The 12,553-nt window shown below is 37.5% G+C and overlaps 1 protein-coding gene across 4 annotated transcripts in view; it reads left to right on the forward strand.

The window, feature by feature from the left end:
* ABCB7 (ATP binding cassette subfamily B member 7) overlaps positions 1–12,553 on the forward strand; it is a 173,167-nt gene that overhangs the window by 131,287 nt on the left and 29,327 nt on the right. For all 4 annotated transcript variants that reach the window (XM_067024259.1, XM_067024258.1, XM_067024257.1 and 1 more), the window contains 4 exons: positions 780–954; positions 1,852–2,009; positions 2,570–2,733; positions 2,892–3,021. In XM_067024259.1, coding sequence (XP_066880360.1) covers positions 780–954; positions 1,852–2,009; positions 2,570–2,733; positions 2,892–3,021 — 627 coding nt within the window. The remainder of the gene's footprint in view (positions 1–779; positions 955–1,851; positions 2,010–2,569; positions 2,734–2,891; positions 3,022–12,553) is intronic.

Raw genomic sequence — 12,553 nt, forward strand, 5'->3', positions numbered from 1 at the left:
TTGAATAGGTGCTGTAAGTTAGAGCTGCAGATTAGTATAGGATCTCTAGGTATGATGAAATAATAGTACTTTATTGTTTTCTTTTGTTTAGAAATTGCCTTTTCTACCTCATTTTTTGTGTGGCACCATCAGAATTTTACTTTCTGAATTAATTTATAAGTAGTGATAGTATGGTTAACATCTTGATTCAGCATGCACACTAAGTTCTTGACTCTCTGTCCCTCATAGTGGCTAGCATAGTGCTTTTCACTAATTCTTTCATTTATCTGTTCATTTTTCCATTTAACAAATATTGCTGAATGCCTCTTGTGTGCAAAGCACTATGCTAAGTCCTGTAATGGGGGAGGGTGGTAAAAACAATGATTACTGTTTGATCCTTGCCTTCCCAGAATTTGCTAAGCACTGGGAGAGTTAAAGTAAAATATGCAAGTGGATACATCAGAAAGGCGTGATGTGGTGGGGGCAGTGAGAATTGTCAATTCAGAGTCTCAGAGAATCAAGGCAAGGCTTTGTGAAGGAAGTGCCATTGACAGCTTTTTTAGATCTGGATTTAAATTAACTAGGCATTCAGTAAATGTTTGGGGGATGAATTTTATGGACTTTTCAAATACTGTCCATTGTGGAAAACTGCAGGAGTACCATAGTCCAATGTATGGAAAGTCAGTTTTTAAAATGGTGTATGCAGTACAAAATTGTATCCATGAAAAGGATACTAATCACTTAAGAGATTAAATTCCAGTTATAGTTGTATGTAGTTACTATTTTTATGTATTTTGTAGTATTTTAATAATGAAAATTATGAAGCACAAAGATATGATGGATTTTTGAAGACATATGAGACAGCTTCATTGAAAAGTACCTCTACTCTGGCTATGCTGAACTTTGGTCAAAGTGCCGTTTTCAGTGTTGGTTTAACAGCCATAATGGTGCTCGCCAGTCAGGGAATTGTGGCAGGTAATGGATATGTGGTTTTCACATTAGTCTATGTTTTACTTAACCTTTATAAAGATTAATGAAAGAAATGTGTATATTAGTCTTAATTATAAAGCATATTCAATAAGGTGCTATAACATCCTTGGAGTACTTTCGTTTTTGTATCAGAATATGTTTTTTTGATTACATGATGATGTTTTTTACTTCCCTTTGTTTAACACTACAAGTTTGGCACTGGTTCTTTCATTGATTGGGATTACTGTTTGTGGGGCTACAGCCTGATTCTTTTCAGAGTAACTTTCTTTTTAGCATCTGATATTTATAATTTCTCTTGTAGACCTGGAAAGAAATGTAATTAATTTAGTATTTAGTCCAAAGGACTAAAATGCAAGTGGTCATATAAAAATTACTAGTAACCTTTTAATTTTTCTATTAGTTGTTCATTTGCAAAACATTTCAAAAGTAAATAATATCTGTGCCTCTTTTCTGTAACCTGCTTGCTTAGTTAGTATTCATTCATTCATTGAGACCTTAATACATGGATTATCATTCCCAATCATATACGTTTGCTCCAATTTTTTAATTTATACTTTAAAAAACTTCTATTTTACATTACAAGGAACTTTCTTAGGAAGAAAGGAGAGATTTTGAGCCTTCCATTTCTTTCCTCACTTAAACCATTCTCTTTTTCTTATATATTATGTGTAGTGTATGGGTGGGCTTTTGCCATTCCAGTTAGCATATATCTAGTTCCCTATTTTCCTAAATCATGGATTTAAATGCTTTGGAATTGAGTAGGCCTAAGAGTTGCTGATTATGTACATTTTGAACTGTATTCCACAGTAGTAAACTGTAAACTTCTCTTAAACTGGAAAGTTCATAACATCTAAAATTTTTTTTTTCCAACTGCATATTAAGGTACCCTTACTGTTGGAGATTTAGTAATGGTGAATGGACTGCTTTTTCAGCTTTCATTGCCCCTTAACTTTCTGGGAACTGTATACAGAGAAACTAGACAAGCACTTATAGATATGAACACCTTGTTTACTCTACTCAAGGTAGACACCCGAATTAAAGTAAGTAATCTATTTAGTACCTTTTTAAAAGCATATAAGCATCATCTCATTAATGGTATTATTCCGGGGGAATATTTTTACATTACCATATTAGCAAACTAATTTCTCTTTTGCAGGAATTGGGACTATCATGTGTATTAAAAGGCTGTTACAGCCTTTAGTTCTGTGTTTAGAAACCTTACAGTATTAGCAAATAATATTGTACCTAGCAGCTAAATTTTGTTAACTTCAATATTTGTACTTGCATCTGATTTACTTTTGCTAATAATGATATAAAATGTGATTGCCTCTCCTCACATTCTCAACCTCCTTTCTCCTCTGCCCACCATCCCTCTTTACCCCCAAAACAAATTGATCAGAAATCAAAGCATTCATGATTTTTACCCTTAACAGTGAGGAGTGAAAAAACATTTTTAAAAGCATGCTTAGAAGTGGTCTAACTCCACTTACAAACCTCCTCCTTTCCCTTTATTTTCCTTTTTGTCTCTGTGAATTAGAAAATTGCATAGCTGTACTCTAGGAGGTGTGTAAAGTGGCTTTTCTTTTCTCTTCCCTGCTAGGACAAAGCGATGGCATCTCCCCTTCAGATCACACCACAGACAGCTACGGTGGCCTTTGATAATGTGCATTTTGAATACATTGAGGGGCAGAAAGTCCTTAGTGGAATATCTTTTGAAGTTCCTGCAGGAAAGAAAGTGGCCATTGTAGGAGGTAGTGGGTCAGGGTGGGTAATTTAGTTCTTTATAAAATTCTGCATTGTTGATTGCTAACTCCTATTGTAATATTTTTTATTTGTCATAATAACATGATTACTGTGGTTTAAAATAGGGGTTCCCTAATGCCTGTTGGAGCTACATAACCTTTCCTTGTCTCCTATTTCAGGAAAAGCACAATAGTGAGGCTGTTGTTTCGCTTCTATGAGCCTCAAAAGGGTAACATTTACCTTGCTGGTCAAAATATACAAGATGTGAGCCTGGAAAGCCTTCGGAGGGCAGTGGGAGTGGTACCTCAGGTATTTAAAAAAAGAAAAAAAACTTATTTGTGGGAAGATATATTGGGTTGGTGGATCATTTACTAGAATCATTTGAATCCAAAGAGTCAGTATATGCTAATTAAGTTGGAAGTGTTAGGCCCTACAGGCCATATTCTGTTACCAAAAAGACAAACATGAATTCAAAAATCTTCATGATGGGAAGATTGTTTTAAGCCTTAGAAAGATAGCATAATATATAGGAAAGAGCCCAGACTGGAGTCAAATAGAACAGGATTCTAAGCCCAGCTCTAACCCATGCCTCCTAGGTGATTTAGGTGATTCATAGACTATATGTTGAAAAACACTGACCTAAACCATATATCAAGTGAACTGAATTCTGGGCTGTGCCTGCTTAGGGCTCAGTGTCCTCATCCTTTCTCTTGGTCTATATAATAATTACCCTCATCGTTTTGAAAAATAAAATGTTTTATTTACTAAGGAAAAATATATATGGTCAATAAATGAAAGAAAAGATATTCATCCTCATTAGAAGTCTTAGTAATTAAATCAACAATGGGATACCATTATCACCTATTAAACTGCTGAAGATTTTAAAACTCATAGTATTTAGTTTGGGCAAGGCTGTGTGAAATGGCTAGTCTGTTTTGCTGGAGGAAGCATACAACTTTCCTGATGAACAAACTGGCAGTATGTAGCAAGAGTCTGAAAAATATTTATACCCTTTATTACAGTAATTCTGCCTGTAGGAAGTTTTCGTAAGGAAATAAACAGGGAAGTGAACAGATTTTTCTATGCTAAATGGTTCATTATACTGTTATTTATACCAGCAGAAGTTGGAAACACTATAAAGTCCAGTATTAAGTAGATGGTTAAATTATCATCATAGGATCAAATGTCATACAGTCATTTCTAAATATCATGTTTGTAAAGAGTATTGAGTGTTATAGATAAATGCTCAGATACAAAGTTTGTTGAAAAAGAAGTTCTAAACAAAATGTAATATCTCAGGTTTACAATATTAAATGAATACATTGTAACAGAAAAAATATTGGAGAAAATACACCAACATGTTAATAGTAGTTATTGCTGGATGGTGGGATTATGGATTATTTACTTAATTTTTGTTTTACCTTATATTTTCTATTTCCCTTTTTAAAAAAATCTTTATTGGAGTATAATTGCTTTACAATGGTGTGTTAGTTTCTGCTGTATCAAAAAGTGAATCAGCTACACATATACATATATCACCATATTTCCTTCCTCTTGCATCTCTCTCACACCCTCCCTATCCCACCACTCTAGGTGGACACAAACCACCGAGCATATCTCCCTGTGCTATGCGGCTGCTTCCCACTAGCTATCTATTTTACATTTGGTAGTGTATATATGTCCATGCCAATGACTCACTTTGTCCCAGCTTACCCTTCCCCCTCCCTGTGTCCTCAAGTCCATTCTCAATGTCTGCGTCTTTGTTCCTGTCCTGCAACTAGGTTCTTCACAACCTTTTTTTTCTTTTAGATTCCATATATATGTGTTAGCATACAGTATTTGTTTTCCTCTTTCTGACTTACTTCACTCTGTATGACAGACTCTAGGTCCATTCACCTCACTACAAATAACTCAATTTCGTTTCCTTTTTATAGCTGAGTAATATTCCATTGTATATATGTGCCACATTTTCTTTATCCAGTCATCTGTCGATGGACACTTACGTTGCTTTCATGTTCTGGCTATTGTAAATAGAGCTGCAATGAATATTGTGTTCCATGACTCTTTTTTATTTTAACATCTTTATTGGAGTATAACTGTTTTACAATAGTGTGTTAGTTTTTCCTTTACAACAAGGTGAATCAGTTATACATATACAAATGTTCCCATATCTCTTCCCTCTTGCGTCACCCTCCCTCCCACCCTCCCTATCCCACCCCTCTAGGTGGTCACAAAACACAGAGGTGATCTCCCTGTGCTATGCGGCAGCTTCCCACTAGCTATCTAATTTACATTTGGTAGTGTATATATATCCCTGCCACTCTCTCACTTCGTCACATCTTACCCTTCCCCCTCCCCATATCCTCAAGTCCATGCTCTAGTAGGTCTGTGTTTTATTCCCATCCTACCCCTAGTCTCTTCATGACATTTTTTTCTTAGATTCCATATATATGTGTTAGCATACAGTATTTGTTTTTCTCCTCTGACTTACTTCACTCTGTATGACAGACTCCAGGTCCATCCACCTCACTACAAATAACTCAGTTTCATTTCTTTTTATGGCTGAGTAATATTCCATTGTATATATGTGCCACATCTTCTTTATCCATTCATCTGTTGATGGACACTTAGGTTGTTTCCATGTCCTGGCTATCGTAAATAGAGCTGCAATGAACATTTTGGTAAATGACTCTTTTTGAATTATGGTTTTCTCAGGGTATATGCCCAGTAGGGGGATTGCTGGGTCATATGGTAGTTCTATTTTTAGTTTCTTAAGGAACCTCCATACTGTTCTCCATAGTAGCTGTATCAATTTAAATTCCCACCAACATTGCAAGGGTGTCCCCTTTTCTCCACACCCTCTCCAGCATTAATTGTTTGTAGATTTTTTGATGATGGCCATTCTGACTGGTGTGAGGTGACACCTCATTGTAGTTTTGATTTACATTTCTCTATTGATTAGTGATGTTGAGCATCCTTTCATGTGTTTGTTAGAAATCTGTATATCTTCTTTGGAGAAAAGTCTATTTAGGTATTCTGCCCATTTGGGGGTTGGGTTGTTTATTTATTTATTTTTTTATATTGTCGTGCATGAGCAGCTTGTATATTCTGGAGATTAATGCTTTGTTGCTTGATTCATTTGCTAATATTTCTCCCATTCGGAAGGTTTTCTTTTCATCTTGTTTATGGTTTCCATTACTGTACAAAAGCTTTTAAGTTTCATTAGGTCCCATTTGTTTATTTTTGTTTTTAATTCCCTTTCTCTAGGAGGGGGGTCAAAAAGGGTCATGCTGTGATTTATGTCAAGAGTGTTCTGCCTATATTTTCGTCTAAGAGTTTTTATAGTATCTGGTCTTACATTTAGGTCTTTATCCATTTTGAGTTTATCGTTGTGTGCAGTGTTAGGGAGTGTTCTAATTTCATTCTTTTACATATAGCTGTCCACTTTTCACAGTTCCACTTATTGACGAGGCTGTCTTTTCTACATTGTATATTCTTGCCTCCTTTATCAAAGATAAGGTGACCATATGTGTGTGGGTTTATCTCTGGGCTTTCTATCCTGTTCCATTGATCTATATTTGTTTTTGTGCCAGTACCATTCTGTCTTGATTATTATAGCTTTGTAGCATAGTCTAAAGTCAGGGAGCCTGATTGCTCCAGCTCCATATTTCTTTCTCAAGATTGCTTTGGCTGTACGGAGTCTTTTGTGTTTCCATGCAAATTGTGAAATTTTTTAATCTAGTTCTGTGAAAAATGCTATTGGTAGTTTGATATGGATTTCATTGAATCTGTAGATTGCTTTTGGTAGTATAGTCATTTTCACAATATTGATTCTTCCAATCCAAGAACATGGTATATCCCTCCATCTGTTTGTATCATCTTTAATTTCTTTCATCAGTGTCTTACAGTTTGCTGCATACAGGTCTTTTTTCTTATTAGGTAGGTTTATTCCTAGGAATTTTATTCTTATTGCAATGGTAAATGGGAGTGCTTCCTTAATTTCTCTTTCAGATATTTCATCATTAGTTTATAGGAATACAAGAGATTTCTGTGCATTAATTTTGTATCCTGCTACTTTACCAAATTCATTGATTAGCTCTAGTAGTTTTCTGCTAGCATCTTTAGGATTCTCTATGTATACTATCATATCATCTGCAAGCAGTGACAATTTGTCTTCTTCTTTTCCGATTTGGATTCCTTTTATTTCTTTTTCTTGTCTGATTGCTATGGCTAAGACTTCCAAACATGTTGAATAATAGTGGTGAGAGTGGGGAACCTTGTCTTGTTCCTGATCTTAGTGGAAATGGTTTCAGTTTTTCACCATTGAGAGCAATGTTAGCTGTGGGTTTGTCATATATGGCCTTTCTTATGTTTAGGTAGGTTCCTTCTCTGACTACTTTCTGGAGGATTTTTATCATAAATGAGTATTGAATTTTGTCAAAATCTTTTTCTGCATCTATGGAGATGACCATAATGGTTTTTCTCCTTCAGTTTGTTAATATTGTATATCACATTGATTGATTTGCGTATAGTGAAGAATCCTTGCATTCCTGGGATAAATCCCACTTGATCATGGTGTATGATCCTTTCAATGTGCTGTTGTATTGTGTTTGCTAGTATTTTGTTGAGGATTTTTGCATCTATGTTCATCAGTGATATTGGCCTGTAGTTTTCCTTTTTTGTGACATCTTTATCTGGTTTTGGTATCAGGGTGTTCACGGACTCGTAGAATGACTTTGGGAGTGTACCTCCCTCTGCTGTATTTTCGAAGACTCTAAGAAGGATAGGTGTTAGCTCTTCTCTAAATGTTTGGTAGAATTCAGTTGTGAAGCTATCTGGTGCTGGGCTTTTGTTTGTTGGAAGATTTTTAATCACACTTTCAACTTCAGTGCTTGTGATTGGTCTGTGTATATTTTCTATTCCTTCCCGGTTCGGTATCAGAAAGTTGTGCTTTTCTAGGAATTTGTCCATTTCTTCCAGGTTGTCTGTTTTATTGGCATATAGTTGCTTGTATTAGTCTCTCATAATCCTTTGTATTTCTGCAGTATCAGTGGTTACTTCTCATTTTTCATTTCTAAGTCTATTGATTTAAGTCTTCTCTCTTTCTTCATGAGTGTGGCTAATGGTTTATCAATTTTGTTTATCTTCTCAAAGAACCAGCCTTTAGTTTTATTGATCTTTGCTATTGTTTCCTTCATTTCTTTTTCATTTATTTCTGATCTGATCTTTATGATTTCTTTCCTTCTGCTAAATTTGGGTTTTTTGTTCTTCTTTCTCTAATTGCTTTAGGTGTAAGATTAGGTTGTTTATTTGAGATGTTTCTTGTTTCTTGAGGTAGGATTGTGTTTATGTAAACTTACCTCTTAGAACTGCTTTTGCTGCATCCCATAGGTTTTGGGTCATAATGTTTCTTTGCCATTTGTTTCTAGGTATCTTTTGATTTCCTGTTTGACTTCTTCAGTGATCTCTTGGTTATTTAGTAGTGTATTGTTTAGGCTCCATGTGTTTTTACTTTTTACAGAGTTTCCCTGTAATTGATATCTAGTTCCATAGTGTTGTGGTCGGAAAAGATACTTGATATCTTTTCAGTTGTCTTTTTTTTTACCAAGGCTTGATTTTGTGACCCAAGATATTATCTATCCTGGAGAATGTTCCATGAGCACTTGAGAAGAAAGTGTATTCTGTTGTTCTTGGATGGAATATCCTATAAATATCAATTAAGTCCATTTGTTTAATGTATCATTTAAACTTGTGTTTCCTTATTTATTTTCATTTTGGTTAATCTGTCCATTAGGGGAACTGTGGTGTTGAAATCCACTACTATTATTTTGTTCCTATTGATTTCCCCTTCTATGGCTGTTAGCCTTTGCCTTATGTAATGAGGTGCTCCTGTGTTGGGTGCATAGACATTTACAATTCTTATATTGTCTTCTTGGATTTATCCCTTGATTATTATGTAGTGTCTTTCATTGTCTCTTGTAATAGTCTTTATTTTTAAGTCTATTTTGAGAAGACCTTCAGGATGGTGGAAGAGTAAGACGTGGAGATCGCCTTACTTCCCACAGATACATCAGAAATGCATCTACATGTGGAACAACTACTAGAGAACACCTAGTGAACGCTGTCAGAAGACCTCACACCTCCCAAAAGGCAAGAAACTCCCCAAGCACCTGGGTAGGGCAAAAGGCAAAAGAAAAAACAGAGAAAAGAATAGGGACGGGACCTGCAACAGTGGGAGGTAGTTGTGAAGGAGGAAAAGCTTCCACACTCTAAAAAGACCCTTTGCTGGCAGAAATGGGGATAGTCCAGAGGGAGGCTTTGGAGCCACGGAGGACAGCACAGCAACAGGGGTGCAGAGGGCAAAGCAGAGAGATGCCCGCATAGAGGCTTGGTGCTGACCGGCACTCACCAGCCCGAGAGGTTTCTCTGCTCACCCACCGGGGCTGCTGGGCGCAGGGATCTGAGGCTTGGGCTTCGGAGGTCAGATCTCAGGGAGAGGACTGGGGTTGGCTGCGTGAACACTGTCTGAAGGAGACTAGTTCACCACAGCTTGCTTGGAGGGAGGCAGGCAATAGTCTGGAACTGCCAAAGAGGCAACACACTTTTTCTTGCCTCTTTGTTTTGCGGTGCATGAGGAGAGGGGATTAAGAACCCCACCTAAATGAGCTCCAGAGATGCGCGCGAGCTGCGGCTCTCAGCATGGACTCCAGAGACGGCTATGGGATGGTAAGGCTGCTGCTGTAGTCAACAAGTAGCCTGTATGCACGCACAGGTCACTATCCACACCTCCCTTCCCGGGAGACTGTGCAACCCGCCATTGCCAGGGTCCTGTGATCCAGGGACAGCTTCCCCGGTAGAACACATGGCATGCCTCAGCCTGTTGCACCGTCCTATTGGCCTCTGCCACCGCAGGCTTGCGCTGCATTTGGTACCCCTCTCTTCCCCCAGCCTGAGTGAGCCAGAGCCCCATAAACAGCTGCTACTTTGACCCCGTCCTGTCTGAGTGAAGAACAGACTCCCTCAGGCAACCTACATGTAAAGGCAGTGGCAAATCCAAAGCTGAACCCCAGTAACTGCGAGCAAAGAAGAGAAAGGGAAATTTCTCTCAGCAGCCTCAGGAGCAGTGGATTAACTCTCCACAGTCAACTTGATGTACCCTGCATCTGGGGACTACCTGAATAGACAACAAATCATCCCAAATTGAGGTGGTGGACGTTGAGAACAATGATATATATGTTTCTTTCCTTTTTCTCTTTTTGTGAGTGTGTATGTGTATGTTTTCCTGTGTAATTCTGTCTGTATAACTTTGCTTTTACCATTTGTCCTAGGGTTCTGTCTGCCTGTTTTCTTTTTTAAGTATAATTTTTCATGTTTTCTTATCATTGGTGAATTTGCTTTTTGTTTTGGTTGCTATATTGTGCCCTTCTTTCTTTCCTTTTTTAATTTTTAATAATTATCTTTTATTTTAATAACTATTTTATTATTATTTTCTTTCTTTCTTTCATTTTTTTCTCCCTTTTATTCTGAGCCGTGTGGATGACCAGGATCTTGGTGCTCCAGCCAGGTGTCAGGCCTGTGCCTCTGAGGTTGGAGAGCCGAGTTCAGGACATTGGTCCACCAGAGACCTCCCAGCTCCACATAATATCAAACAACGAAAGCTCTCCCAGAGATCTGCATCTCAATGCCAAGACACAGCTCCACTCAATGACCAGCAAGCTACATGCTGGATACACTATGCCAAACAACTAGCAAGACAGGAACACAACTCCACCCATTAGCAGAGGTGCTGCCTAAAATCATAATAAGGTCACAGACACCCCAAAATACACCACCAGACGCAGACCTCCCCACCAGAAAGACAAGATCCAGCCTCATCCACCAGAACACAGGCACTAGTCCCCTCCACCAGGAAGCCTACACAACCCACTGAACCATCCTTAGCCACTAAGGGCAGATACCAAAAACAACGCACACTACAGACTTGTAGCATGCAAAAAGGAGACCCCAGATACGGTAAGTTAAGCAAAATGATAAGATGACAAACACAGAGATGGAGCGAGATAAAAACACAGCAGACCAAACAAATGAAGAGGAAATAGGGAGTCTACCTGAAAAAGTATTCAGAGTAATGATAGTAAAGATCCAAAATCTTAGAAATAGAATGGAGAAAATACAAGAACGTTTCACAAGGACCTAGAAGAACTAAATACCAAAAACAATGATGAACAACACTATAAATAAAGTAAAAAATTCTCTAGAAGGAATCAGTAGCAGCAGAAGAACGGATAAGTGACCTCGAAGATAAAATAATGGAATTAATTACTATGGAGCAGAATAAAGATAAAGAATGAAAAGAATTGGGGACAGTCTCAGAGACCTCTTTGACATCATTAAACACACCACAGTTAGAATTATAGGGGTCCTAGAAGAAGAAGAGAAAAAGAAAGGGACAGAAAATATTTGAAGATTATAGTTGAAAACTTCCCTAATATGGGAAAGGAAATAGTTACTCAAGTCCAGGAAGCGCAGAGACTCCCATACAGGATAAATCCAAGGGGAAACACACCAAGACACATATTAATCAAACTATCAAAAATTAAATACAAAGAAAATATATTAAAAGCAGCAAGGGAAAAGCAATATCTAACATACAAGGGAATCTCTATAATGTTAACAGCTGATGTTTCAGCAAAAACTCTGCAAGCCAGAAGGGAGTGGCAGGACATATTTAAAGTGATGAAAGGGAAAAACCTACACCCACGGTTACTCTATGCAGGAAGGATCTCATTCAGATTCGACAGAGAAATTAAAAGCTTTAGAAACAAGCAAAAGCTAAGAGAATTCAGCACCACCAAACCAGCTCTACAACAAATGGTAAAGGAACTTCTCTAGGCAAATACACAGAGAAGGAAAAGATCTACAATAACGAACCAAAAACAGTTAAGACAATGGTAATAGGAACTTATATATTGATAATTACTTTAAATGTAAATGGATTAAATCCTCCATGCAAAAGAGATAGACTGGCTGAATGGATACAAAAACAAGACCCGTACATATGCTGTCTACAAGAGGCCCACTTCAGACATAGGGACTTGTAACAGACTGAAAGTGAGGACATGGAAAAAGATATTCCATGCAAATGGAAATCAAAAGAAAGCTGGAGTAACAATTCTCATATCAGACAAAAGAGGCTTTAAGATAAAGACTATTAGAAGAGACAAAGAGGAACCCTACATAATGATCAAGGGATCAATCGAAGAAGAAGATATAACAATTTTAAGTCTTTATGCACCCAACACAGGAGCGCCTCAATATATAAGGCAAATGCTAACAGCCATAAAAAGGGAAATCAACAGTAACACAATCATAGTAGGGGGCTTTAACACCCCACTATCACCAATGGAGAGATCATCCAAAATGAAAATATATAAGGAAACACAAGCTTTAAATGAAACATTAAACAAGATGGACTTAATTGATATTTATAGGATATTCCATCCAAAAACAGCAGAATACACTTTCTCCTCACGTGCTTATGGAACATTCTCCAGGATAGATCATATATTGGGTCACAAATCAATCCTTGGTAAATTTCAGATATGTGAAATTGTATCAAGTGTGTCTTCCAACCACAATTCTATGAGACTAGATATCAATTACAGGAAAAAAATCTATAAAACATACAAACACATGGAGGCTTAGCAACACACCACTTAATAACCAACAGATCGGGCTTCCCTGGTGGCACAGTGGTTGAGAATCCGCCTGCCGATGCAGGGGACACGGGTTCGTGCCCTGGTCCGGGAAGATCCCACATGCCGCGGAGCAACTAAGCCCG

Source organism: Kogia breviceps, chromosome X (genome assembly GCF_026419965.1).
Source record: "Kogia breviceps isolate mKogBre1 chromosome X, mKogBre1 haplotype 1, whole genome shotgun sequence".
In the NCBI taxonomy this organism is placed as follows: domain Eukaryota; kingdom Metazoa; phylum Chordata; class Mammalia; order Artiodactyla; family Physeteridae; genus Kogia; species Kogia breviceps.